At 39.3% G+C, this 27,491-nt stretch overlaps 4 protein-coding genes across 12 annotated transcripts in view; 1 reads left to right on the forward strand and 3 right to left on the reverse strand.

The window, feature by feature from the left end:
* Nucleotides 1-200: 200 nt before the first annotated feature.
* il12rb2 (interleukin 12 receptor, beta 2a) lies at nt 201-11,806 on the forward strand. Of its 3 annotated transcripts, none has more exons than XR_011309376.1 (16): nt 201-336; nt 650-780; nt 1,140-1,400; nt 2,083-2,206; nt 2,313-2,500; nt 2,809-2,951; nt 3,266-3,410; nt 5,496-5,569; nt 6,128-6,338; nt 6,540-6,722; nt 6,890-6,988; nt 7,813-7,959; nt 8,104-8,235; nt 9,795-9,958; nt 10,091-10,178; nt 10,259-10,342. XR_011309376.1 is itself a non-coding variant. In XM_069679314.1 (16 exons), exons 2-16 carry the CDS (start codon nt 720-722, stop codon nt 10,709-10,711), a joined length of 2,406 nt encoding a protein of 801 aa, XP_069535415.1. In that variant the 5' UTR covers nt 201-336; nt 650-719; the 3' UTR covers nt 10,712-11,806. The 3 variants fall into 3 exon arrangements, 1 of the variants encoding a protein (XP_069535415.1); XM_069679314.1 differs by having other exon boundaries at nt 9,862-9,958; nt 10,259-11,806; XR_011309375.1 differs by having other exon boundaries at nt 9,795-10,178.
* Nucleotides 11,807-12,820: 1,014 nt separating this feature from the next.
* Nucleotides 12,821-18,908, reverse strand: serbp1a (SERPINE1 mRNA binding protein 1a). Of its 6 annotated transcripts, none has more exons than XM_069679580.1 (9): nt 18,546-18,908; nt 16,867-17,050; nt 16,245-16,385; nt 16,038-16,106; nt 15,647-15,721; nt 15,285-15,453; nt 14,726-14,773; nt 14,421-14,609; nt 12,821-14,194 (listed from the first exon to the last, which is right to left on the reverse strand). In XM_069679580.1, the coding sequence occupies exons 1-9, from the start codon at nt 18,799-18,801 to the stop codon at nt 14,138-14,140; spliced, it is 1,188 nt and encodes a 395-aa protein (XP_069535681.1). In that variant the 5' UTR covers nt 18,802-18,908; the 3' UTR covers nt 12,821-14,137. The 6 variants fall into 6 exon arrangements, with proteins under 6 accessions (XP_069535681.1, XP_069535679.1, XP_069535682.1 ...); XM_069679578.1 differs by having other exon boundaries at nt 15,285-15,456; XM_069679581.1 differs by having other exon boundaries at nt 14,726-14,770; nt 16,038-16,109.
* A 2,373-nt stretch (nt 18,909-21,281) lies between these two features.
* Nucleotides 21,282-25,467, reverse strand: hsd17b7 (hydroxysteroid (17-beta) dehydrogenase 7). Of its 2 annotated transcripts, XM_069680254.1 has the most exons (9): nt 25,349-25,467; nt 24,268-24,474; nt 24,035-24,127; nt 23,683-23,797; nt 22,994-23,188; nt 22,791-22,904; nt 22,603-22,659; nt 22,428-22,526; nt 21,282-22,337 (listed from the first exon to the last, which is right to left on the reverse strand). In XM_069680254.1, exons 1-9 carry the CDS (start codon nt 25,381-25,383, stop codon nt 22,197-22,199), a joined length of 1,056 nt encoding a protein of 351 aa, XP_069536355.1. In that variant the 5' UTR covers nt 25,384-25,467; the 3' UTR covers nt 21,282-22,196. The 2 variants fall into 2 exon arrangements, with proteins under 2 accessions (XP_069536355.1, XP_069536356.1); XM_069680255.1 differs by lacking the exon at nt 22,603-22,659.
* Nucleotides 25,468-25,673: 206 nt separating this feature from the next.
* Nucleotides 25,674-27,491, reverse strand: part of ddr2a (discoidin domain receptor tyrosine kinase 2a) — a 31,172-nt gene continuing 29,354 nt past the window's right edge. The window contains exon 17 of the mRNA XM_069679598.1: nt 25,674-27,419. Coding sequence (XP_069535699.1) covers nt 27,288-27,419 — 132 coding nt within the window. The 3' untranslated portion in view covers nt 25,674-27,287. The remainder of the gene's footprint in view (nt 27,420-27,491) is intronic.

The raw sequence follows: 27,491 nt of genomic DNA on the forward strand, positions 1-27,491 counted from the left end.
GTTTTTAAAGTTTTCAAAAATGTCAACACATATGAGACTATTATTTGGGAGGTAACAAAGTTATGTTATTGTTTGCATTGTGTTTGCCGTAAAGGCTACACCTACAGATCAGCTGCCTGGCTGTGCACAGTCTCTGTGCGTGTCTGGCTTCTCTGATGATGTGTGACTGTGTTTGTGGCTCACTCCAGACCAGAGGCGGCAGCCATCCAGCACGGAGTCTCTGCAGCCAGTTCACCGCAGTGTGGACACACTGCTTTAAAATGAATAAGAAGACTTATCATGACGGTTAGAGCTTTATAAGGCGCAGAAGGAAATAAAGGTCACCATGGTGCCTTGGTGAGTATCTTCACGTTTTTATTAGCCTTATTTTGGACTTAACGCAGCTGCGCTTTGGCCATAAACAGCACCTTTTTTTTTTTTTTTTTACATGGCTCTGCTTTGAAACATGATTTCATATTGATATAGTGGCCCATATAAATGGGATCAAAGAAGCGCCAACTTTAAGAATGGAAAGTACCCTAACGAGTGATTTCCTAGAAATAAACTTTTGATCATTAAGATCACGAATATTATCACTTTACCCCTTTAAATTGCTGTATCCAGAAACTTTAATGACCTCCTGCATTTGCGATCTGTCCTTGTTTTAAAGGTAAACTAACAGTTCTTTCGGAAATCTATGAGACATATAAGAAGACAGTTACTGATGACTAATAGTTGCAATGTCCCGAACATGGACCATCCTCACGGCTGTGACTGTGCTGGCTGCGCAGCTTTGCATCGGTAAGTTAGTTTACTGTGTGAATACGAAGTGCATCTGTAACATGTCGGTTGTCGGATAAGATCACGGGCATTATTCTGACAGCGTCTAGATTCTGGTTTGTCCTTGGTTTCTTATTTGTGAGCTCTATTTTTCTTGTAGGCTAACATTCAGACCTACTATGTTGTAGTTATGATGTAATATTTCGTCAATAAGTTTAATTGTGCATATGTACAACGTTTAGTCTACCTTTTGTGTAGGGCAAGGCATCAGACTTACATTTCCTCCTCTGCTTCAAATTCAAGACATCAATAATAGAGTGTTTTTCTTGAATTAAGGGTATAAGATAACAGAATATTCCTGTCACCATATTTTTTTCTAGGTCAGAAATCCTGCTCCATCTGGTCCACTGCTGGACGTGTGGTGCAGCACGGCTCCAGTTTTCAGGTGTATTGTACCTTTAAATGTAAAAATAAAAAAATCATGAGCAGCCATCACCCATCCAGACCACTGAGCCACAAGGAACTTAATTCTACAACTATATATTTCAATGTGGTGAAAATCAACAAGCTCCGAACATTCAGCTGCCAGGGCTCCTGTCCCACTGCTGAGGACCCTTGTGGAATTGACATCCAAGCTGGATGTGAGTATGAACCCAGGAAGCGAGAAATGAACCCTTTCTAAGATATTATCCCACCACAAAGTTTCTTTATGCACAGCTTCAGACAATTTTCCCTCAAATGGAAAGATTATTCAAGAATTAACGCAGGAGGAAGAGTAAATGACACCAGAATGAGCTCAAATATAGTGACAGTTCACCAAATGTATCTTGAAAAGTACATACTAAACAAGGTGTAAAAATAGGCCCAGCTTGTTCCGCTTTCTATCCTTCTTCTGCTCGCACGTTGTAGGCTGAGTGCGTCAGAGATTACTGCTTTAAGTTGCTTATTCTAACCACAGGGCTTGGCTGAATTTGGAGTTACAGATGCAGCATGCAGTTCTCTGCATACTATACACAAGATGTTTATGCAATGTAAATGTTAACATTAGGGATAACACATAATGCATTTTAATGATTACTATAGTTTGTTTTTACTTACAGAATATTTGTTTTTTAGAGTACAACTATCTTGAGTTTTCAGAGGCAACTGACAATGTTATATTTTCATTGGATTTTCCTGTGTTGGAATGACAGCTCATGTAAAAGCAAAAACAAAATATTACTGAACTTTCACATTTTTTTTAAATGCCTTGGTAGGACTGACGTTAATGTTTGTGTCCTCTGCTCAATATTTCATTCAATTCTTCATCTCCTCGTCTTTCAGACCCACCAGAGCATCCTCAAAACATTTCCTGCATCTACAATGTCAGAAATCTTGAAAGTGGAAATGTGGCCTGCACTTGGAACAGAGGACGAGACACTTTGATTAAGACCAATTGGACAATGTGGTAAGTTTAGAAATGAACAAACATCCCATTGACTGAATGTTCATTTTAACTGATATCAAATTGCTTTGATGTGCTGTTAAATGAATCTCGACATTGTGTGTTTCAGGGTGAGAACTGTATCAGTAAACCACACAGTTGGACCAGTGCCATACAACGTCTCCAGCAAAGATGCTTTACTGCCTGCAACTTTCCCTGTGTCCCGCTCAGTCCAGCTGATCTCTGTGTGGGTCCGAGTCGAAAATGACCTGGGCTCAGCAGTGTCCGCCCCCATCAACTACACACTCAGAGACATCGGTAAGACAGCAGCCCATCTTCAGTCAGCCCAGAAGTTGTTCGACGAGTTTATGAGTGCTTCCAAAAAGATAGATTTCCACTTGATTGTGTGGATGAAATTATAAAGTTAGCATTACTGGGGCTTCAAAATAGCTTTTCAAAGAATTCTGTCCTTCTTTTATGTTCTTATCTTAAGTTTATGATAGTTGGCCCCATCAAACATCTTTTGCAGGAAGCAATTACCGGCCAGCAATGATCCATCTTTTCAACCATTGCTCAGAAACTCATCCTCCTTGTCTTGTGTGTGTGACTGTGTTGTTTCTGAGCAGCGATGCCATCCGCTCCTGTTCTTGACCAACCCGAGTGCTTTTCTAGAAAGTGCGTCATCAAAGTGGAGCAGTCTGTGAGGACTCAGCACCTGGAGATCCAATACAGAGCAGAAGCACAGGATTGGACATCTTATCCAGACTCAGTAAGAAATCTAAACTTTTCAGCTTCAGCATGTTGTAAGAGATGTTGCAGAAGGTCACCATCTCTTTGAGGACAGTCACTGCGGCTGCTGAGTCAAAGCCAAAGGCAGATATGAATTTCAGGTTGATTTCAACTGAAAATGTTGCACAAGCCTCAAAAGCTAGTTGGAACTGAATCTTTCACGATCTATTAAGTGTTCTTACCGTGTGGTCAAAAATGACAGTTAACCACAGGCTTTGTTGAACTATGAGTTAGGAGCATAGATGAGTGAGTTTAAATCAATGAAAATAAGAATACATATATTTTGACTTACAGGGTGTGCAGATGAGTCAGGCACAGGATGTGTCCGTCTCCTCTCTGGAGCCCTTCAAATTGTACCATTTCAGAGCCAGATCCAGATTGAGCAGCGGACAGTGGAGTCAGTGGAGCACACACGTTTCCGTCTGGACTCAGGAGGAGGGTAAGCATACATTTTTTCTTTACATTTTTTTCTTAAAAGAACTTTTAAAGGAGAAAACAATTTGGGTTTCAATTTGCTAGGAAGGGTAATATCAGCGGACATACTGTACATCTCTTAAACATATAATGAACCATTAAACCGGTGACAGGGACATGGAAACTAAGCCAAATCCTTCAAAACTACATTCACAGCTCACAGATAGACTTTGTAAAATAATTATGTAAATAGCTTTTAAATGTAGCTCTTCAGTATTCAGATACTCCTCCCCAAAGTATTTATATTTTAGTTTTAGTATTAAAGTATTTAGACTTTGATTTTAAAGTTAATAATTCTCTAAGATACTGAAAATATTGCAATAATGAAACAGGAGAGTAAGCAAACTAGCTGAATTAACCTGTGGCTTGAAAACAAACGTATCTGAAAGTACTTACAGTCTGTCTGTGGTACGTTATCTACTCAGATATCAGATAATGCTGTATTGTTTCCTCTGATTTTGGGTTTTTATGCAGTTATCTGCTCACCATTGACTGCGGGCTGGATTACGTTGTGTGTTCGAGGAACTATTCATAAATGATGAGACACAGCAAACGCAAAAAGAGATTATAAGAAGTTGCTGTTAGCAAACTGGGTAGTCTTATTGGATATGAGTTAGACATTGAGCCTGAGTGAAGAAAAGTGAAGTGGTTAAACAGTTAGTGACATTTAATGAACTAATGGTGTGAAGATAAGTCCATGTGCAGATACTGTATGTTAGCTCTGACCGTGTGACACATCATCAGCGTTTCCGAACAGTAGCAGCACAAGTCACAGTTCAACTTCACAACAAAGCATTTATGTTATAGTTTTTTTAGTTAAGCATATATATACTTTATGAACATTAATACATTAATTGGACTTGTATGTCAGTCAGGCAGCCACAGGTTTCAGCCAGGACAGTAAAAACCATCTTTGAGATTTGAAACCAGTTTGAGGAAGCTAATTTACCGTAGTAAATAATTAATTGCATTTTCTTGTGAAAGTCATTACATCCTAATAGAAGTGTAGTTTGCAGTAGGTGCTAGCTGTAAACTGGATCCCTGCCTTTTGTTGAAATTGGCTTCCTCTTCCTATTGTCGCAGAGACCACACTGCCCACTGTGTAGAAATGACTGCATTATTGCAAAATCAGTTCAACTTAAAACAAAAAAACAAAACGTATTTACTGGCCAAAATACAGTGAAACCAAATATGTAACATGCAGTGTACTAAAGTGAAATCCCAACTGCCTGCCTGAAACAGGGCTTGCAGATTTAATGAAATAGATGTTATCTATTTCTAGTGTCATTTAGTCCCAAGAAAAATTTCCCTTTCAACAGAGCTGTCAATCATGCTTTTTACGGCATCAGATAACTAGTTAAAAATAAACTTGGACCTATATCAGCATGATAAATAACTAAAATGACAGAAACCATGTTTGAGAAACATTTATATGACGTGTATTTTCATTTTATAGTTTGACTCATTTCCCATCTGTTAACATGGAGGAGGCGGGCTTTATGACCTATACTGCAGCCAGTCAGCAGGGGGCGTTCAAAATGTTTTGGCTTCACTTTTAGTGAGCTGTCATGTCATTCATCTTTTTATACAGTCTATGGTATCTACCTGCATGCAAGTGCTCAACGCTGTAACTGTATGGTGACTGACAATTTAAATGCAGAAGTGTTTATTATCCGGATGGTATCTCAAGCAGCCAGCAAGCACTCTATTCAATTTCCATATTTGGATTTACTTTAAATCACATGTGGATTGACAAGTAAAGTTTTCTTGAAACTATTACTCATTGTTGTCAGACGTGAGCTCGTATGGAAAAGTATGTAAAGCTGTGTTCTAGATTCTTATCACTTTAAAAAGGATTTTAAAGCATGAATACAGACTAAATCAATCAACAAGGAATACATAATTTCTATAATAATTAATTTCTTTTACTCATTCATTGAAAAAAGTACCCAATCGTATTCTTTAAAATCAAATGCTGAAATAAAAGCTTACTTTTGTATGTTTCATTAATGTAATTCAGTGACAGATTGCTTTTATTTTACTGTTTTAGCTCCAGCCAAGGAGTTGGATGTGTGGTACACTGAAGTCGGCTCTGACTTTAAATCCCTGAGGGTGTATTGGAAGGTGAGTTTCAATGAAAAGAAATGCTCCCAGTTTGTTATTTTTCTGTCTGGGAGCTTTTAAAACCTTTAAATTGTGACAGATTGTAAAGGGTAGCACTCTTAACTTAGCTGTACAGTTACAGAAGTTGTGGGTTTGTAGTCTCCATGTTCTCCCTCTCACTCTGTGTCTGTGTGGGCGTGCAGTGTTGTAGCCATAGTAACATTTTTCTGATCTTCCTGCTTCACCACCCTGTTATGCACAAACTAAAGGTCAACCCTTGACCACTTCTGAGGTGTGACACGCCACACAAACTCGCACATCCCCTCCTTTTACCACACATACGCACACATACACTCATTTAATGTCACATAAAGTGAGACAGTGAGAGATAAGTGAAACCTGACAGCAGAGGCCACAGTTTCGATTTACAAGAAAAGAGGAGCTGAACAGAAATGATGTGTCTAAAAAACTGTCCTTGAGGTGTGTTGATTTTGAACATCCTGTAAATATACCTTAATCCAATGCTCTGCCACAAAACGCAAATATTTGATTTACTTTTAAAATTGTCTCTGATTGCAGGAGTTAAACATTTCCATTGCAAGAGGACAAATCATACAGTACAATGTCAGTGTTTACAACCAAACATCTAGATTGCTTTTCACCACGAATGTTGGCGCAGAGGCCAGGAATTGTTCAGTCCAATTTTGTGCCCTCTGTGAAGTGAAAGTGTGGGCATACAACTCCAAAGGGCCGTCCCCTCCTGCCAGAATTACAACCCAACACACAAAAGGTAAAAAAAAACAACAACTTTGTATGAGTGAATGCTTGTTTTATTTAGTCTGTCGCTTCACTAAACTTGAATTTGTCTTTTTCTGGGTTACAAGTAATCATCAGATGCTTGACTGATAAAAATGTAAAGATTGTGTTTAAATGTGTACAAAGTTCTAGGCAAGTTTCAGTTCAAATACATACCTGCTCCTCTTTTTTGCAGCCAAGTACTCTCAGGATGTACATGTAGCTGTAGACAACCACAGTGTCACCATCTCCTGGAGAAAGCATGGAACTGCACCGCTACATGCAGGGTATGTGGTGGAGTGGTATCCAGAGGGTCACAAGCTGCAGGCGCTTGGATGGGTCCGACTGGGAAGGAACAATAAACATTTTGTTATTTCCGGTGAGACATATAGAGTTACAGTAAATACAGGTTAAATAACAAAAAACAAGGAAAGACAGTGATGTTCTAAGATTTATGAAGGTTAACGACTGTTTACGACTAAACACACTCTTATATCTTCTCCATAATGTTTTGTATATAGCACAATGTTATCTTTCGTCATGCAGGTATGAGGCCAGCTGAGTGCTATGAAGGAGCAGTGTATGTTTACTATAGTGACAACTCAGTGGATCAAACCAGATTCACAGGTGCCATCTTGGAATCAGGTAAGATGTAAGATTTAATGAAGCTCATAAACACAACCATTGTAGCTCTCTTCACCGGACAGACACAGGTCGGTTCTTTAAAACGGGTGTTTCTTGAGCGTGTTCTCTTTGATGAATCCACTTTTGTAATATCATCACGCCTTCCTCACGCCGTGAGAACTACAATTGAATAAACATAATACAAACGCATAACAACTTATACAGCACATGAGCTAGCATGAAACAAATCATGGACAAAATGACATTTGTTTCATGAATATAAAACAAAGACAAAAATAGTCAAACAAAAACACCTCGTTGGCCGCTTGTAGTAAAAAGAGGTTGCAGAGTCCTTAATAATCCTTAATAAGGTCCTTTTGACCGTCTGCTTTGGCTTCAGACGCAGATAACTGTGACCTCGATTTCAGTGTAGCAGAGCCTCATATATGACACCTGCTCACGTTTTCATTGTCCGGTGCATCTACTAATTTTTAGTTTTCTACTAAAAGAAAACCTTAGTTCCTATACAGAAACATAGAAACAACGGACTAATGCACATGTGACTACAACCCTTTCAATTTCTACATTACTATTTTCCTGTACTATATGATACAAACTAATATAACCACATCAGATTTAGATTTTTACTTCGCATCAAATTAATTAATTATTTATTCATCTGTCTATGTATTTATTTATTGCATGAAATTATGTTGTAAATCAAGTGTGAATTAATTATCATGAACATGCAACGGCACTTACAACCATATTAAATAGCTTAAATGTTCCTGTTTTATCCATCCTGTTGAGCAGTCTTTTCTTGTTGTTGTTGTTGTTGTTTGCAGTCCCAGCAGCTGGGCCATCGGTCCAAGAGAAAGTGGATGGAAACAAAGTGAAAGTGACCTGGACAGAGATTTTCAGGGGTCAGCGTGGGGGTTGTATCACCAAGTACACCATCTATTTAGAGAACGTCAGCGGACACCAGCAGCATTGTAAGAACCATTCATTGAGGTGTTGATATTTTATCCAAACATCACGTAAGCTTGCAAATAGCATGTACTCTTTGCATACAGACAGGCACATTACTAACTTAGCTTTAAAAGTATCTTCTGTGTTTACTAAAATTTGTACTTTAGACTCTATACAAGCACCAGAGAGGACATATACCATCCAAGGCCTGACTCCAGCTATCTACAGCCTGTGGGTGACAGCTTCAACTGCTAGAGGAGAGGGCCCTGCGGGTCAAAAAGTCAAGTTCTTCATCCAGCGTAAGCTGCTTTTCAAGTTTATTCAAAGGAGTAATTTAACATTTTGTTATTTAGAATTCATGCTTATTTGGTTTCATGCGTATCTGTTTTATGCAAACGGTAAAAAGAGAAGATCAACACCACTCTTATACTATCTGGTAGAGTAAAGTTAAAGCCACAGGCCTGACTTCCTGGAGTCTTTGCCTGCCACCTGCTCCTGGTAAATAAATACTAGTGTGGCCCATAGCAACCATTTGTGGCTTTTTTGCAAAAAATTAAATGAGGATATTATGTAGTAATGAAGTAAGCTTTAGAGGTGTATTTGTTGAACAGAGCCAACAAAATGTCAATATTTAGTCTTTATGCTAGGCTAAGCTAACTGGCTGCTTGTTGTAGACATTTTCATCTATTTTTCTGCAAGAAGCAAATATGCAAATTTCTCTTATTTCCCTCAACTTACCATCGAATGAAATAATTTCTGCTTGTTAGATTCGATTTACTCCATCTAATAGCTGTAATGTATCACTTTATTGTCTTTAAGACTCTTTCAGAATTTCATAAAACAAAATTGAAAGAGTACTGTATGTCACAACATTAAGACCATACTCGTCTAAGGAAATACTGTAGCTTACAACAGTGGTTCCCAACCTGGGCTCCGGGACCCCTTCAAGAGGGCGCCAAAGATCGCTGGGGTTGCATGAGGCTTTGTCTGCACTGTGATTGTCAAGATTAGATTTGCACAAGTTAAATAAAATCATTAAAAAAGTACTTACTTGATAATCAAAAGTCTGTTCAACTATTAGAAAAATATATTCATCCATACATACACACGTTTGCACACAGATATATTTTTGACATGCATTCATAAATGCATGCAGAAATGCCTACATGCACCTATTTAAATTGAACTAAAGTGGTGTTTATTATAATTACTAAAGATAACTTTGATAAACGACAAAGAGTGCGTGCTAGGGGGTCTCAGCCTTTCTTAGATACAAGCGCGGGAGGGGGGTCTCCAAGGATCGGGAAGGTTGGGAACCACTGGCTTACAGGATAGGTCTGTCCTGCTGTTCACACTCAAAGAATCCCTTCCTAATCTGCGTCCAATGTAAGTGATGGGGGTCAATGTTCAGTCTGGGTAAAAGTTTATTCAATTCAATTTATGTTAAGTTAACATGAGGCTCCACCAATTTGAATTAGCCACATCACGTGGATACTTTCCAAAGATAGCATCTTTTAAAACAAAAATCCCTCTTTGTCTTTCCTTACACATTTTTTTCTTTTCTGAGCTGCAGTGGCTGTAACACGAAGAGGAACATTTGTACTAAAAAGACTGAAAAGATATCTACTTTACTTGCTACGCCTCTTTTTTTTCCAGAAAATGTTTTGAATATATTTTTGCTCAAAACTAAATCACTTACAATGAAAGCGCATTTAAAAAAACGTTATTATCTATATGGGCACCTGACTTTTGTTTTTAGTTTCTATCATTTTAACCTTTTGACTGTCCTATAAAGAATGTAGATTGTCTTTTGATAGTTTATATGGCTGTATACATTTTTACTATTCTACCAAAGCAGATCAGACCAGAAGACTTGAATGTACATGCTGCAATCTTACATCAGTGTTTCACTGTCACTGTTGCAGAGGAGGCCCAACTATCCTTTGTGCTAGTGTGTGCAGCCGTCTTCCCGTTTGGGCTGTTTCTACTGTGTCTGTGGCAGTTTTCAGCCGTAAAGCAGAGGTACTTGTGCAATCAACTTACAAGCTCAAAGCTTTTACTTTTTGTTTATCTATGTTTCAGAAGAAAATACATTATGTTCCCCTTAAAGTTGTCGCGCCCTATTGTTTAGCAGTTTTCCACATTCCTCCCAAGGTTCTGGCGGCTGTTCGAGTGTCTCATGCTTGACGCTGTGCTAGATCCGGCAAACAGCAGATGGGCAAAAGAGTGTATGCAGGAGAAGGTATGTAAAAATAAATACAAAAAATGAATACACTGCAAATCACTGTTTATAGTTAAAGCCTGTATCTCCCTTTAAAACAGGGTAAAATGAACCTCCATCTGCCACCGAGTAACATCAATGTAACTGAGGAGGAAGAAGAGCCCATCCTGGTGGATGTTGAGGAGCTACCCAATCAGGGCAGTGAGACCCGCTCGCCTCCAGACGTCTCCTCACAGCTCGCTCCTCAAACAAGCCTGAGCCCATTAAAGGAGCCAGCCACAGTGACCACCTACATCAAGAGCTTCTCTCTCGACTCGGACAGCTCCGACCACACACATACGTCTCTGGACACCAACTCAACTGTCGACTACATCTCATCACACGGGTTGGGAAATATGGAGGAGGAGGATCAGGAGGATGAAGAGTTTCCAGATATGGCAGCTTTCTTCCCCTGTCACAACATTTTCACGGAGCCGCTGAAGTTTGGAGGGATGTTGACTCTGGATGCGGTTAAAATCAATTGTAATGACTTCTTTCAGAACAGCGAGTGTTAGCCTGAAACCAAAACTCTTTGGTGCACCACAGAGACTGGACACAATAACCTGATTGGTGACTCAGTGATTCCTCTTTTTTTTTGTTTCATTTTATTTTTGGATCACACGTCTCACTGAGATGTCCACAAACTACCTCATTGATCACTGAAAAGAACCGTGACAAAAACTGCTCTCTCACTGAGGTGTTTTGCAGTCATAATTCTTATTTAAGATTGTACTTTTGTTTTAATTTTATGCATTACCATTGTTTTTTAGACACTCTAATACCATGACCAAAATGAACACAGCTCAGGTTCAGAGTAGATCAAAAATTATTTTTGCTGAATATATAAACAGGGCATCCAGCTTCTGAAAGCAGATGTTTTCACTTGTCATAGTAGCACAGGTGTTACTAATAACATAAACAGCCTTCAAGGTTTAATCCAAAAGGCAACTGGACATGGTTGACATTCTTGATGACATACGCTCATCCAAAGGCTTCTTCAGTTCTAAACAGACCGGTGGACAGAGTATATATAAACTCAAATGAGTTATTCACCTGGGCTGTGCCCTACTGAGTGTTGACCTACCTAATGACCCACAGAGGCTTATATTTCTAGCTCCGTCCACCAGTTTAGAACCGAAGAAGCCTTTTGGCTGAGAGGCGAAATGTCTTCAAGAACATCAAACATATCCAGTTGCCTTTTGGATTAAACCTTTACCATGACCTTCACAGACAACATAAACAACTTTCTTCTACTAAAGATGCACAATACCAGGATGCTGAAACAGAAAAAGCTGGATGGAATAGCCATCATTTGTTTGATTTACACCTGTGCTTTCCTTTTTGCAATATACCCAAATGTATTCTGTCATATGTAATGGGATAAGTGTATAACTGTATTCTATTATAGCCCAGCATGGTTGAGTGTCCTTGTCTGTGCATTTATGTACATCTTTCCTACTTCAGTCTTACCTCATCTACAACTGGAGAAAAGTACATTTAATCTTCTGCTGGTGGTTCATATTGCTGCATGATGAGAGATGATTATTGTTATTTTGCTGAAGATCCCAATGATGAAAATCAATCAATAAATCATTATCAACATGGTATAATTGTTTACATATTTTGAAACTAAAAGTTCACAATCAAGCTAGCAGCTCTGTGAGTCTGTACTTATACTCAGTGCTTTTAATAAACGTTATTGTCAGAATGTTAATATTTTCACAATAAAAGCATCTAAAATTTGCTAACTAAATCTCCACACCAAAGGCAATTGAGGCCAATGGAAATGTAGGTAGGTTGTAGGTTTTGCAGGTATTTAGTCATAAACCAAAGCACTGGAGGATTTGATTGAATTATGACCTGATGATGGCACAGGATGAACACTTGCATGATAACTAAATCTATTCTATTCTAAGTCATGGCGCTGTCAATAAATGTGTGTACCAAATATCCTCAAGACATTCACCTCAAGCCAATTATGTCAATCAGATGGTGGCAATAAAGTCAAGGTACCACCATGATCAAAATTCATCCTCTGGTGAGCAGGAATGTCCGTCTCAAATTTCATGGCAATCTGTGGCAAAAGACCGACAATGCCGTCAGCATGAGAAAAAACAGCCTGAGCACTGACATGGAATGATCATGTTTTTCTTTGCATTTTCATCAACTGACTGGAAGCCTCTTTTAAAATCATTTGCAACATATCACAATCTCTATCTAGGAATTGGTTAGCTCATCTAGAAACCTTTAGATTTCGTCATCAGATTTTGAAACCTCAATAGGAAAGTCTTTGTTTTAAATTCAATGCATATAAAAATGTTTACATGCTTTACATAGGGATGCATTAGATGCACTAAGGCTCCTCACACCAAATGATTTTTCCATATTTTGCTAAATTAGTTAACTTCACACATGGGAAGTGACCAGTTCACATACTTGTTCAACAAGGTTTTCCAGGCAGATATCGGAGTTGACACAGCTTACACAGAGCACAACTACCTTGCTGACCCATGTCAGAGATAATTTCATGACACAGAAGCAAACAAAGAAAAACTATTACATCTGTAAACTTTTTGTTCTGCCTTTGTGCAGGCTGTAGAAAATAAATTGACAATGCAAAAAAATGTATCGACCATCTTTATTTACCGACAGAGGTCTCTAATAGCAGGGCTAGAATTCACACATTTGTAGAGCACTTCAGTTGTTCCACACAATGAACAGCTGTATTTCTTTCAGAGCAATTATGCAGTGGTGCCACTGTGGAAGCTACAGGGCAACAGTGGAGGAAAATATGAGCACAGAACAGACTGCAGAAACAAACTGAAGCTGGGCTGATTTTACGTCTGTGATGGAGGCTTGAGTGGAGTGTAAACAGTCAGAGAAGGTCTGAAAGCTTCCAGAGGACTATAGCCACATCTCAGCTGTGTAACGACACTTCCTCTCTGTACCCTCCTCAAAGTACTAAACAAAGGCATTCATTGACTTGCACATAGCTAGTAATCAAAGATTAAATGGGCCGAGAGGAAGAGACGTTAGATGTTGTATAGCACCCCAAATACAGGTAAAACAAAACACAAGGAATAACTCAGCTTCAAATTAAGCCACCTCATAAATGTCCCCGGATCAATGCAAATTTAGGAGTAATTACCAATGTGTTCCCTCAAAATGACCTAATGTTCCTCCTTTATAACATTTCAGTCCTAAAGAACCATAATACAGATTTAGGTTCCATTTCATCAATGCATTCAAACGTAAGCGACATCACCGGTTCAAAGATCAAGGTATGTCCTTTTGCACCATGTGAAATACAGTCTCTGAAAGAATTTATGAAAATAGTTCAGATTTACAGGCTGAAGATCATAGAAGAATAGACCTCCTGTATAAAATATAAAACAATACCCCAGTGCTAAAGAAAAAAAAATCTGTAAATCTCAATGAGTGAAGCTGTAACATCTTCAGAAACACCTGGTGCGGCAGAGCTAATGAGCTTGGGCAGGAGCTCCACAGTGCCCATTTCAAAGCGAAAAAGCAATGGCTCACACCAAGCTAAAGACACTCTTATGCTTACATTTCCAAATGCATATTTTCAAGCAGCAATTACAAAAATTTATCAATGGACAATGCATAACCTCTGAAAAAAATACTGTATGAAAACATCCCTGCTACTTTGTTTCCAAGTACAAAACCTCTACCAATAAGTTGCTCCAGAGTAGCAAGAAGTCCTTTTCTTTTCTTTTTTTATTTATTTTTTTGTTAATTTCTGTTTTTTTTTCCATCTTCGTTTTGTTTTTATTGGGTAAAACTCAGTCCTCACGTTGAGTGCCATAGTTAATGACAGTCTTCTCCATCATTTCACTTTGCTGAAGGATCCAGGAACATGCAAGCCTCGTAGTGGAGGTGCTTAAGGGGCTCCTGTAGGCCTGAGGGACAGCAGCCATGGCCTAAGCCAGGGCTGGGAAGGCCTCTGGGTCGTCCACATTGGGCACCGACGCAGACGACTGCAGGGAAAAGCAAACATTATAGGTAGGGGTTAGAAACTTCAGCAATTAAAAATGTGTCACAAAAGAATGAAGGGGAAGAGAAAGCTAAGAGAAGTGGACTTGAAAAATGTGCGAAAGAGTTTAAGTGTATCCATGTTATATGGAATTTCCGTGACATCTTTAATGCACGTACTTGGGTGCTAATGATATGACACAAAAGCTTAGCTTCCTATTAGATATCTACCTTGTCAGTCCTTGGTGCACGGACTGGCCTGGTGGCTTCAGCGCTGGGGGGAGCGCCACGGCCTCGGCCGCCCCTGCCACCACGTGGTCCACCGCGTCCACGTCCTGGACGGCCCAGGTCTCCGAAGTTGATCTCCAGCTGAGACGTGATGTCATTGGCTGGCTTCCGGAAGTGGTGCTCGTCATCCAACTGAATTCCAAAAATGGGGGTTTAGTCGATTAGAATTTATTTGTGTTTACAGCTAGATATTTTTGTTTATAGGTCATGTTTAGAGTTCAGGTATTGTGTAACAGAAGAGACTGTACCTTAGGCTCCTCAACCTCAGGGTCAATCACATCGCATTTCTTTTCCTGCTTTAGAGGAATATAAAAAAAAAATACACATTTAACACAATATTCTGAAATACTTTGTGTCAGCAACAAAAACAAATATATTATCTCTAAACAATTTCCTCATCATATCAAGCCCTCCATACACTTCATCTGTTTGCACCCAAAACAATTTTAGTGTTACTATTGGTTTATTGTTTACAACATGCTACTAATGTCACCCCTCTGTTTAAAGTATATTGTAACAAATAAACTTAAAATGAATTTACTCTGATGTAAGGCAGCTACTACGTTTGCTGATTGTTGATGTTGGACAGGAGCATGTGATGTGCAAAAATGTTGTGGGCAGAGTTGTTGAGGTTGCTGTTGGCTCCTAATTGTACAATTTTTTTTAATTTACTATTATGAAAAGTTTAATTTGAGCTGAAACCAAGAATCTACAAAATATTAGGATGGTCTACATTATATGTCTATCATACTCCTCTCCAAACCTGAATGTGAAATATGAATAAGCAGAGACATAGGTTTGACTTACCTCTGCCTTGGATTTGTGCAGCACAAATCCCTTGTTCCAAGTAGATCCCTCGTTGGCCTTACGGATGTTGAACTCCACCTTGGCACGCTCCTTGTCCTGCATGGCCTTCCATTCATCCAGAGTCATCTCCTTGGGGCCTTCTTCCTTTACTTCCTCAGCCTCATTCTCCCTTCAACACAAGCACAGAGTTTCATAACATTAATGTAAAACATTAATTTAGGTTGGTTTGTAATGTATTGTTCTTGCCTACAACAGTAGCGATCTATGCCCAAAGTAATTCTGAGTGATTAATACTTAGAGCAAAACCTAAATATCTTCACCATTTATCTTTGGGAGAGAGAAAAATTAAAAGAAAAACTTACTTGTTCTCAGAGTCAGCAGGTGGATGCTCCTCTCCTTCAGGGTTCTCTTCAGTGACGTTTGATTGGTCAAGCTCACTACAACAGAAAAAAGTCATGGTTAGATGGTCACAAAGACATATGACTTTGTATTGAGAACTCTGGAAGGACTAAGAAAAACTCGGATTGCTTACGTTTTGAACTTCCAAGCATGACAAGTATAAAAGCCAATGAAAACATACCTCTATTCAAGTTATGTTTAGTTGTCCTTGAAAGGTGTTGACATAAATACTCAATGCTTCTTTTACGATACATTTTAAAACCTCAATAAGAAAGTGTTTGTGTTCTGTAACTCTACAACCTCCCACCATGTAAAGTTTCTGTTATGTAATAAATAAATAAAAAAAACACTCACTTAAGTTCGTCCTTGACGGTGCCCCAGTTGTGAGATCCGCTTCCACCACGCTTCTCCTCACCTTTCAGACTACTGAAACAACATTTGCTTTAGCCAGGATCATGACACATAGACTGCATAAATATGCACACAATTGTATGCAACGTATGTGATTTAAATTAAGAACATTACTTTAAATGGCAATATGAGAGCTGAAAAAGTACTTACGATCGGTCACTGCCACTGTGTCTATCAAATTCACGTTTTCCTCTGGAATCAAAGCCATCACTGCGACCCATGCCGCGGCCTCTTCCTCCACGGCCTCCTCTTCCACCACCACGTCCTCTCATCGGCCTTTCACCAATGGGTCTAAACAGAAGACAGAGAACATAGTCAAAATTGATCAAATCAGGGGTTATATTATCAGGAACTTAGACAATAGTTTATTGACCGAGCTTCAGTTGAGCTTCAGTGATGTGATGACATAAATCGCAATATTTGCAGAGAATAGCAATTGTTAGCTGAAAACCAGTATATTTTTGCATTTAACTGGTCCCATGAATGCATACATATCCATTCCCTATGCTGCTTTAAAAAAAGAAGAAAATTCTTAAAAATTACATTTTTTGTAGGTTCTGATTAGCTACAGAGCTGCAACTCTAAACCCCTTAACCTTATCATTATGAACAACGCCTGTAACAGTTGCTAATCCTACCCCACCCCCTACCAAGTACTGTTTATGTTTTAAGTGAAGATAGGAAACACCCTGTAAAAAAGTTTGAATTGCAATTGACCCTGTTCTACTTTTCATGTAGGGGTGCCCTTTCATTATAATGTCTGCTAAACTCACTTCTCCACTGAGAATTCGCCTCCCTCAGGCTTCTCGCCAGCTTCACCAGCAGGCCGCTCAAATCGGCGTGGGGGCCGCCTGTCCACAGGCCGCCTGTCTGTGGGGGGGCGTCCCTCTCCCTGGCCGCCCTGGGGTCTGGAGCCTTCGCCCTCCGGCTTGCGGCCCATTCTCCTCATGCCGGCACCTGGGATAGACCACAACAGGAGGATTAGAGGACCAATAGAATTGAAAGTTCAGGACCCACTGCTGAGCCCCAGACCAGAGAAAAGAGGGGGTGATTGTTCTGTTTAAATTGAGCAAATAATTCTAATTAATGTGCTAAATTTATGAATTGAGGCAGCTGGTAGGGTACACTTATTTAATACTGTACAACTTTCATCTCTCTGGGATATAATCTGATCATTAAAACGGTTTTTAAAACGGAAAAAAGAGCAAAAAATACCCGCAATATTTTGGAGGAAACTCAGTCCAGAGGTGTGTGATTTACTTTACAAAAGGGATCAAGTGAAATGTGTGATCGAGTGCATGAAGATCACTCATCATTTTGAAAGTTTGCTGAGTAGTTGAACAGTCCCATCACTATGAGTTTGAAATCATAACTATATAGTATTACACTCTGCGAGCACATGGCTGACTGTCACTGCCCCAGTATGACACAACAAGTCCCACCCATGACCCAAATCACCAGCTACCAAAATAGACCCCTCTCCACTACACAGTAGCAGCTGGGTGCGCCAGCGCACCTGTCTCATCTTCTCTCAAGCAAACAGATATGAGTACACTTGGCAGAGAATGGCTAACTGCCTGCCTACAAGCATTTATTTCAGAGCCGATTAATTACTAGCGATGCTACAATCCAATACGCAAGAAATCTATATTAATATAAATCACATTACACCATCAAACACACCTTTAGAACATTTTACCTGCTAGACATTTACTCAAATCTAATCTAAATGGAAACCTACATAGATAATATACGGCATGATAGAAATGTGAAAGTAAAAGGTGCGAGACAGCTCGATCACATGTGTTGTACTCCAATAGGAAGTGGCAGTTTGGAGGCTGTGCTTTAGCACGCCCCGCACTACAACCACGAGGTTCATCACCATGAGAGCAATGCTGCATCTAATGTTTGACAAATCCTCCACGATAACGTTAATGTATTACTTCACATTACTTTGGCTGGCTGTGTTGTGAGATTTAATTTATATACCCTGACTTCTATAAATTATATTTTCAAAAGCCAGTGACATTAAAAACCAAAAAACCTTGGTCTAATTATATGAAGAGGAAGCAACAAGTGGTCTTCATGAGAGCCACACTTAACAGGAGTAACTTTGAAATATATTAAGGCCCACTCTCGTTAGCCAGGCTTTCGGGTTCTGCCTGTTTAACAAGGCCGATGGGGAGGGGGGGAACAAGCCAAAACAAGTCGGTCTGCAAACAGTTTATCCCTACGTCGCAAAAGCCTCGCACATCCCATTGAATTACACGTTTGTATAACTGTCAAAGTTCTAGCAACTGACAGCGAGAAGGGGCACAAAAGCAGCCATGCGGACCTCATGTCACCGAGGCTTATTAAGCCATGCTAGCTAGTAAGCAAGCAACTTAGCCTGTTAGCCTAAAATATTTTACTTGCAGCTTGACTGAGTCCTAAATGCAAAATAAGATCTTACCATCTTTCTTCAGTGGAACGGGTGCCTGTGTCTCTTCCTTCTTATCTGCCAGTGGGGCCTTTCTGTCTTTTTGGGACTCTTTTTTCGGCTGCTTGGCAGCCTGGGCTGCACTCTTGGCGGCACCAGGAGCAGGAGCCTCCTTCTTCTTCACTTCTGCTTGCTTCAGCAGCTCAAACGGATCCGATTCATCGTCAAATAACTGGTCGAACCGATTGGTTATGGCACAGCCAAAACCTTCTTGCATTTGTCCGGGCATGATGGCGCCCCTTCAGCAGGATTTTCCTCCGATTCTACGAGGCTTGGTGCGAACACTTCGCTAGATGAAGCCACAAGATGGCTGGGAAAAGGACCTTCTTCTCTTCCGGCGCGATAGACATCCGGGACCTCGGGCTTTGCGCGGGTGGGGCATGTAGTTTTTCGAAAATGAGATGCACTTCCCTTTGTTACGCAGTAGACCAATGAAAAACTACACTTCCCACAATGCCAGACTCTCCAGCGTTGCTAGCTTCTCTAAAGCCGAGCATGGGTGCCCTTACACTAACTCTGAGCTCATGTTTTGACTCCTTTGAAAAACCTCTCAGACTTCTAAACGCTTGCCAACAACATTGAATCAGTGTTTAAACCATGGATGGTACAAATAAGTCATTTACATTACTCCCAAAATTCCTCAATATTAAAGGGAGACAGCAGGTGCATCTGTTTGTAGCTAACATGTCTCAGTTAGGATGGAATACAAGATGAAAGTTAAATAGTTCATCAAAGAGTGACAAACTCTACACTGACTATCCTGTAAATATGGCTCAGAACAAGATTTTATTCAGCCCTATGCCCTCTTAAACAAGCATGTACTGCTAGTTTGTAGCACCACGACTTATGGTAAGAAAACCTGATCCATAGGAAAATTGGTTCTGTACACTGTAGTGAAACATGGAGAATAGAAAAGCTTTATTGTTTGTTAAGGAGACATCTGTAATGTTTTCAGCCACAACAATCATCCTGCTGCTTGTGGAAAGACCTTGTGCCTTTTGTTTTTTGTTTTGACCTTTTAGAGGAAAGAGGTCATGTTAGACCCTCATCCGTCAAAAAAGTTTATGTATGACCTTCTTTTTTTTAGTAATAGGCCCTCTGCCACATCTAAAATCTCTCAGTTTGGTGTCTTCATGGCCCAGGGCTGTGAAAACATTGTCCGTTTCTGTCTTTGGGCCTTTATTGCATGTTATCCCCCACCACTCTATCCCCCTTACAATCTCTGCCAAATAAAGGCAAAAATGCCAGAGCATAACTTAAAAAAAAAAACGAGGTTCGAAGTTTTGTAGACAGTAGAACTAGATGCAAATTTCATCTTGTACTCAAGGGCTATTGAGAAATTTCAACAATTTGGACTTTTATAGTTAGTTGCCATTTTGAAACATGTTTGCAGTATTTTATATAACAATCAAACCAAAAGAACATCAACACACACAAAAACACCAATTACAACATTATTCATGGTATGTGGAGGTTATGAGTTCTGGAAAAGTGTCTCCTATAGGAAAGTGGATTTTATTTATCCTTTGACCACAAAGGCCGACAGGAAAAACAACATAAAATAAGTTACATAGACATCCTGATTACTTATAACTTTTTGCATCGTAACTCTCATTTTGTATTTGACTTTATTTTTGCATTTAACTCTCTATGCTTTCTCTGCGTCAGAGCAACCGCAACGCTCGAATTTCCCTCCGGGGATTAATAAAGTATTTCTGATTCTGATTCTGATTAGTATTCACTTCTTTTTATTACACAGTGAGGATGAATAGGTGTGCAGTGCAAATGATTTAAATATTCAAAAGTATCAAAGTATCATTGTGTGTTTGTTTAATGATCTTAGTGCACCTTTCCCATAAGATGTCGCACTTTTATAAGTATCTTAAATGAATGTAGCTTATATGCTTTAAGCCAGCAGGGCTAGTTTTTCACCCTGTGTTTGAGACTTGGTCTTATCTAACCAGCTCGACAGTCTCATTGATGGTATTTTGGGACTTGTGTGTTCGGGTGTTTGACCTTATAAGGAAACTCAAACCCTAACAGCTGATGGGCTTGTTAGGAGCTCTGACCTGTGTGAGACAAATGGACACTTAAAGCTCCTGTGGGGAGTTTTTCGCTGGTTATGATAAAGACTGAAATAATTTCTGATGTCTTTATATGACCTAAAAAAAACCAAACTGACAAGATTGATTATTTAGTTATTTTTAAGGATTGCTAAACTTGCAAGTTTACTTAAGTGTCTATTAATGTGCTTTATTTAAACCATAGAAATAAAATAAGGGACCAGTTCTCTAATTATGTTCACCCTAGGCCTAATTAACACCCTTCATTAAGATTACCAATTATGGAGGCAAAAACTTAATTTCACTGAAATCCAAATAGAAGGTGAAGTGTACAGTTTTCCTAGGAAGAAAGCTGTCAAATAGAATACATGTTTTTATTGTTTCATTTAGTGTACTTGCAAATGGTTAATTTCTGTTGCTTTCAAATGCTCATTGTTGAACAAAAAATTGTTTATTATATTTTTTAAAAAGTATGTTTTTTTCTGAGTAGGATACTGAGGAAAATCTGGAAAGTTCAGTATGAAAAAAGGGACCAACTTAGCAGGACAGGGAAAACAGCCGTGAAAAGCATCTTCCTTTAGCAAACATAAACTCTATATTGTGCAATATTCATTTTGTTCCATAACATTAAAATTCGTTTATTTCACTTTCATTTTGACATAGTTTAATGCACAGCACAATGAACACTTAAATAGCCAATACATGTGGGACAAAGAGACAACAGAAGCAATGATTCGGTCTCGCGTTACTGCACTGAGTGTTGCTGAAGTCATCCAGCCCACACACTTTGGGAACGATTATTACTCCTGCGCATCCAGAGAGATGACATCTCCGGTCACCAAAGCCATGATAGAGTCCTACGCGCTCATGGTGATGGTCATGGGCACGTTTTTCATCTATTTCTGCGGGATGGTTTGGGCTTTTTGCAATCCGAAACTGAGCGGGTCAGAAGAGGAGAGCGGAATGGGGAAACAAGAAGTGGAACTCGGGGACCATTGCTGGGTGTGCGCCCCGAGTCCTCCGGAGCGAAATTTGAGATGCGCCTGTAGGCATCTGCCAGCACCGCCGTACACCGCGGAGGGACTCACACACACCACGTATGTAAACATGTGGGATGATACTGATAGTTTGCTGTCAGAGTGCGCTACGTTTTGCCGCCAAGATCATCGAGTTAACAGCCAAACTGGATATAGTCCCCCCTGGATGGCATAGGATGAAAGTTGGAGAACTCAGATGTCTGCAAGTTTGCACGCTGTCCTATTCTGGTCATATAACATCATTGAGTAAATGGACTGGGAAAAAAATGGATAAAGTTTAATTGTAAACCCATTCCCAACCATCACAACATAGTGGTGATTTGTGGATTAAAGACAATTATACACATGATGATAAATATAGTAAACATACTTAAAACGTTCACAGTGTCACTTGTTTTCATGTGATGGGAGTACAGTTATTTTACTGTGGCCTGATGGAAGGAGCAGAAAGGATGCTCCTTTTAACCTGCAACAGGAACCAAACACTCTTCATCCCAGGGTTGTGTGATATTGTGTGATATGCATCAGGATGATCCAGGTCCTGCATTACTGTGAACACGCATAGATTCTTGTTTTTGTTTTTCCTTCTGCTTCTTTCTCACTTCACTTTCTAGTTGCTGTAATTTCTCATAAAGAGCCTCTGATGTCTCCACATCTATATCCATCTGAAAAGCAAAACAGAAGAACTTATAAATACCACATGAATGATTTAGAAGAAGATTCAAACTTTTATTGAACAGTGTTGCTTGCTGTACCTTGCGTGGTTGTGTGTAGTTGTGTCCGAGACCAGATGTTAAACTGTGGTACTTGGCTTGGGGGTCCAGTGATTCAGGTTTCTGCTTAAACAGCCAGAACTGCAAGAAAGGACAGCTTTCAGAAATTAATTTGTACTGAACAGTAGATGAACAATGGAACAGTTATTTAACTTACCAGGGCTTCAGCTCCATTGTAAGGGGTCAGAGTAAAAGTGTTGGTGAACATTCTAATCTGCCATCAGGGTTAAAAAGATGCAACCAAATTATTTAACTTTCTTAATTTTCTGTCATCCATTACAACAACAAAGACAAACTACTAACTGAACAGGAAGTTGATATTTATACTGTCAGAGTTTCACTCACAAGCCAAAAAACAGGCATGAGCAGGGTCCAGAGAAAGGCTGGAAAGGAGGGCAGGATCCCATAGGTCAAATTGGTCATCACAAACCCAGGGCAGATGACAGATGAGTACAAACCCTGGAAAGCACAAAAAAAAGGTGTGTTCAAATAAAGTTCACCTTGCTGGCAGGGGTGACACACAGAGGATGAGGTGTGCTTGAGCCGACCTGTTTGTTGTAGTGTGTGTTGAGCGCCAGACTGAGCAGGTCTGAGGCATATTTAGAGGAGCTGTAAGGTTGGGTGCCTCTCTGGTGCTGTATATCCTCAAAGTTAAAGGCTGAGCGGTGAGCGTTACTGGAGGACGTCCAAATCAGCTGCGAGGTCAGACCTGCATGGCACAGAACTGGCTCCAGCTCTCTGATCTGGGCCACAACAGAGCATTAAAATATTTGTTCTAAAGAAGCACCTTTCCAAGGCTCAGTTTCAGCCTTAAATAACATCTTTTTATAAAACAAAATTAACATTTTTTATTGCAGCTTTCCTTAAACCAAGACCGAAAATGGCAGATCGCTGATTTGAATTAAGAAAATTGATTAATTTCACAAATGTGTTTCTCTATAAATTATTACATCGGACAAAAGTGTGGTGGCAATAATACATGTCAGACTTCATCTGCAAATGCACAGTAAGCAGAGTACTGTCCACAGTGACCTTAGGGCTTGAACACGACAAACTGTTAATTTTTAATGAGCATCGTTGCTAAGTAACAGACAGATCCAGTATCACCTATATTTATTCCATCAAGGGCAAACAGCAGACAAGAATTACTCTCCCTGCAGAACACTATACTTTTGTTTCAGATTCCATGTCTGGATCAGACCAAACTTCAAGATAAAAAAAAATTGCTGTCACTCACTAGTAGGAAGTGACCAAAGAGGTTAGTTGCAAAAACTTCATGCAGGCCATCTGAGGTGATGCTGTCTTTCTGCGTCAGAATCCCCTCACCAGTGGCAAACATGGTGATGATTTTGCTGCAATAAAAACATTAAAGAAATATGAGCAGTAGAAAGGTTGGATGGAAAATAGATGTTTAAAATTAGTAATTTTGATACTAGTTACAGTAGAGGCCTGACAAGTTAAAGTATAAAAAGCCACAAATGCAGCTCGGTAAGTTGGTGTTGCTTTAGAAGTCAGTGGTTCCTAATACACACATCCACCAAGCAGAGGTCTGAGATGCTGCATGTGAGTATGTAAAAGACACCACGTACTTGGAGAAGAGGCCTTTGAAAAAGGCTTTCACATCAAACTGTGGGTTTGGCATGATGCCTGCATTCAGATAGAGGTAGTCCAGCCGGTTATACCTGCAGAAGGCAAAAAAAGTCTTATGTATTAAGCTGTATTGCACACAGTACATAAAGCATAATATCAAGATGATAACCTGATCTGCATTGATGACTATTTGTGCATGTGAGTGCCATGCTGCTGTAAGTCTACCTCCCACCTGAGTTTGATTTCCTGTGCAGCTTTCATAACTGAAGAGATGCTGCTGGTATCCATCTGCAGCAGGGCCACCTGCGCTGCAGGGTGAGAGGTGAGGAGGGCAGAGCGAGCCGCCTGAGCCCGCTGTATGTTCCTGCAGGCCAGACAGAGCTGGAGACCCTCAGTGTCCTGTGAGAGGAGCCGCTCACACAGCGCCAGGCCAATGCCACTGCAGGAAAACACATATACTGTAATGGGTCACTGAACACCAAAACAACCAGACACAAGAAAAGTTTCTGTCCACTCACCATCACTAAGATCAACAAAGCAGTCATAAAGTGTCAATAACACTCCTCCAAAAAACACTTCAACCTAAAAATATACATACTGTATATTGTAATACATACAGTGGTTTTATGATATAATCTTTCTAAATGTTCAAATATAATTCCAAGTATCTGTAGAAGTATGTAGATGTGTATAAATGCATTAAACAAAAAGTATCCACCAACTCCACGTCTATTAAGGTAACACATTCATTAGTTATCTCTCACTCTTTGCACCCTTGCACAATTTCTCTCTCACCTTATACTTTGTGTATTTTAGTGTTAAATGTCTGCTTGTACCCATGTTTTCAGCTTTGTTGCCTTGTCTGTTTTTATCTTTCTGTTAGTTATTATATAACTATGTGTAACTTAAATCCTTGAATGTGTGCACACACATAGCCAATAAAGCTTATTAAGATTCTGATACATATTGACCATTGCATCCTCAAAGTTAACTTTAATTACAGTACTGAGCAGAATAATTTCTTTATTCCACATACAAGGACTGTAGGCTATATGACCAAATCATGCTGCTCAATTTGAACCGGGGTTCTTGCTAAAGAGAATTAAAAACGTCAGATAAATAATTAAATATGAATAACACAGTATCCTTATGCCTAAAATAATGAACAAACAGCTGAAAATTCACAAAAGACATCATATCTTGTGTTAAAAGCTCTTGAAGAAACATCTCTCATATGATGAATCAATTACAATGAAGATGCCATGCTTGAGGTTTACAGTAAAAACAATGCTAAACACACTTATCGCCTTTACCTATTCGCTCCCGTCACCAAAACCACCTTCTTCATCTTTAAAGGTCCAACCAGGAAACAAAATGCTTTCAGAAAACAATGAATTTACGGCAAAAAGTTGGCTACTTTCAAAGCAACAAGTTCAAGAGTCTCCTCCGTGGAATGTCTTCCTGTGCTGTGAAGTCATCCACCTAACCCCGCCTCCTTGTGCTGATTGGACAGCACAGCAGCAGTCAGCCAATTAGATTGCGAAACCAGTCGGCTGCTGTCAGGACCGCCCACACAGTATCATATAAACATTACTTATTAATAAGGCAGGGCTCAAAAAGAAGAGTAATTTCCTATTTAAATTTTATTTGTAGTTTGTCCATCAATGTACAACTTTTGTTTACAATGTAACATTCTCACAGAAAAACAAACATTTGAGTACAAATATGTAAAAATAACGTATCATGAAATTTGTCTGGGTGCCTTTACTCTTTTTACAGCTATACATATTATTAATTCCTAACACTGAGAAGATTTTAAATGCTGTGAAAAGTTTTCTTTATCCAATAACCACATGCCTGATAACACAGATAGATAGGGAAGACTTGACCCTGCATTAGGGCACACAGGAGTTTCGTTAATGTACCACAAAAGTGGGACAGAGGCCTCTGATAAGAGTATAGAGCCTGTAAATACAGCAGAAGTAGCTGAAACAGTGGTATGGGAGTTATACACAAAATAATGCAAGAAAAGACAAAAAAAGACTCCAGCATGAAGTAACTAAAGAAAGAATACATTGGCTGCTGATAACTAAAACCTGTAGTTGTGTCATTAGATGTGTTATATAGTTTTTATGAGCTAATATAATCTAATCTGAAGTAGTCGTACTTTTCCAATAACACATGTTATTTAGTCTGAGTATTCCCATATCCTCTGCATTCCTGATCCATTAGGCAATATACTTTCTTTGTCAACTGAGCAACTATAAGCAGATATGCTTTAAGTTGTTTGAAACTTACAATATACTCACTTACATCTTTGCAATGCTGACTGTAAACACATAGCACTCTGAACATCTGATCATCTGTCACAGACCTTTTTTTTCCAGTTTGGTATCAATGAGGGACATTAACATTTTGCAGTGGGCAAAAAGAATATTCAGAAGCGATTTGTTTGTTTTTTGGATTCCAAATGTGAGCAGAAAAGTAACAGAATCAAATCAAATATAATACACAAAACACATAAACTAAAAAGCATTTAAATCCACAAAAACACCAAAACATAAACAGTACAAACACATATGAACATATAAATATTAATAAAAAATATTGCTATTTGAGATTTAATCTATTGAAAATACACAGTCATATACACTTCATTCAAATAACCGTTAGAAAACTGCAGAGAGATGAGAGGGACTGAATTACTTGATATTTCCTTGTTTGAAATCTGTGGCCTTTGAGATGAAACACTTGAAATATAATGAAATGTGACAGTAAAGTATGGCTGCACTTTCCCCCGTGTACATTCAAGCAGTCTTCCAAAAGAAAACACAAGAAAGTTTGTTACCAAACACATGGGAAATTGAACTCAATGGAAAAAAAAAAAAGAAATTAAAATACATTTTCAAAAGTGCCGAATGTCACTTGCTACATTTAATTTTGGTTCCTCCACCCGTCACAACCAAACCTTAAGTGTCAGGGTTGGTGTACTTTAAAAGCGAACACATTTTTCAAAAGAATAACATCTGACACACAACAGAAGTCTCTGGTAGTCCATGTTTGTAGTGTGTAAGTCCATAAAACAGTGTTCCCCAAATCATAGCTTGGAGCAATGGACCCATGGCTCTCACCCTGTTTCTTTAATAAAACAAGTTAGCTTAAACCTGGATTGTGTCTGATTCATGGTCTACTGTTGTCATGCACCATATCTTCCAGAGATGGGGAATTTGCTGTCTTAAACAATGCCCGGGCTTAACCTTGAATTTCCAGGAGGGCTCTGTGTATTTCCTGGAATGACGGTCGTTCTTTTGTGTTCCTCCTCCAGCAGCTCAGCATGATCTTGTAGAGCGAGTCTGGACACAGCACAGGCTGAGGCAGGTATATCTGCATGGCAGGGACAACAAATTAAGCAAATTTCACAGTTTTTTAACATGTGGATGAAATGTTTCTAACAAC

Source organism: Semicossyphus pulcher, unplaced genomic scaffold, assembly GCF_022749685.1.
Source record: "Semicossyphus pulcher isolate SPU_LCO1_2020_fin unplaced genomic scaffold, fSemPul1.0.p SCAF_4, whole genome shotgun sequence".
Classification (NCBI taxonomy): domain Eukaryota; kingdom Metazoa; phylum Chordata; class Actinopteri; order Labriformes; family Labridae; genus Semicossyphus; species Semicossyphus pulcher.

What these genes read in the sequence shown, in the direction of transcription:
- il12rb2 (XM_069679314.1), top strand. Translation starts at nt 720, where the DNA reads ATGTCCCGAACATGGACCATCCTCACGGCTGTGACTGTGCTGGCTGCG. An exon ending in GGCTGCGCAGCTTTGCATCG is followed by an intron (nt 781 to 1,139) that starts GTAAGTTAGTTT and finishes ATTTTTTTCTAG; the next exon opens with GTCAGAAATCCTGCTCCATC. An exon ending in AGTCAAGTTCTTCATCCAGC is followed by an intron (nt 8,236 to 9,861) that starts GTAAGCTGCTTT and finishes TCACTGTTGCAG; the next exon opens with AGGAGGCCCAACTATCCTTT.
- serbp1a (XM_069679576.1), bottom strand. Translation starts at nt 18,801, where the DNA reads ATGCCCGGACAAATGCAAGAAGGTTTTGGCTGTGCCATAACCAATCGG. An exon ending in ACCGTCAAGGACGAACTTAA is followed by an intron (nt 15,722 to 16,037) that starts GTGAGTGTTTTT and finishes TTTCTGTTGTAG; the next exon opens with TGAGCTTGACCAATCAAACG. An exon ending in TGCACAAATCCAAGGCAGAG is followed by an intron (nt 14,774 to 15,284) that starts GTAAGTCAAACC and finishes ATTCCTCTAAAG; the next exon opens with CAGGAAAAGAAATGCGATGT.
- hsd17b7 (XM_069680254.1), bottom strand. Translation starts at nt 25,383, where the DNA reads ATGAAGAAGGTGGTTTTGGTGACGGGAGCGAATAG. An exon ending in TTCAAAGGCCTCTTCTCCAA is followed by an intron (nt 23,798 to 24,034) that starts GTACGTGGTGTC and finishes TTTTTATTGCAG; the next exon opens with CAAAATCATCACCATGTTTG. An exon ending in TCTTTGGTCACTTCCTACTA is followed by an intron (nt 23,189 to 23,682) that starts GTGAGTGACAGC and finishes GTTGTGGCCCAG; the next exon opens with ATCAGAGAGCTGGAGCCAGT.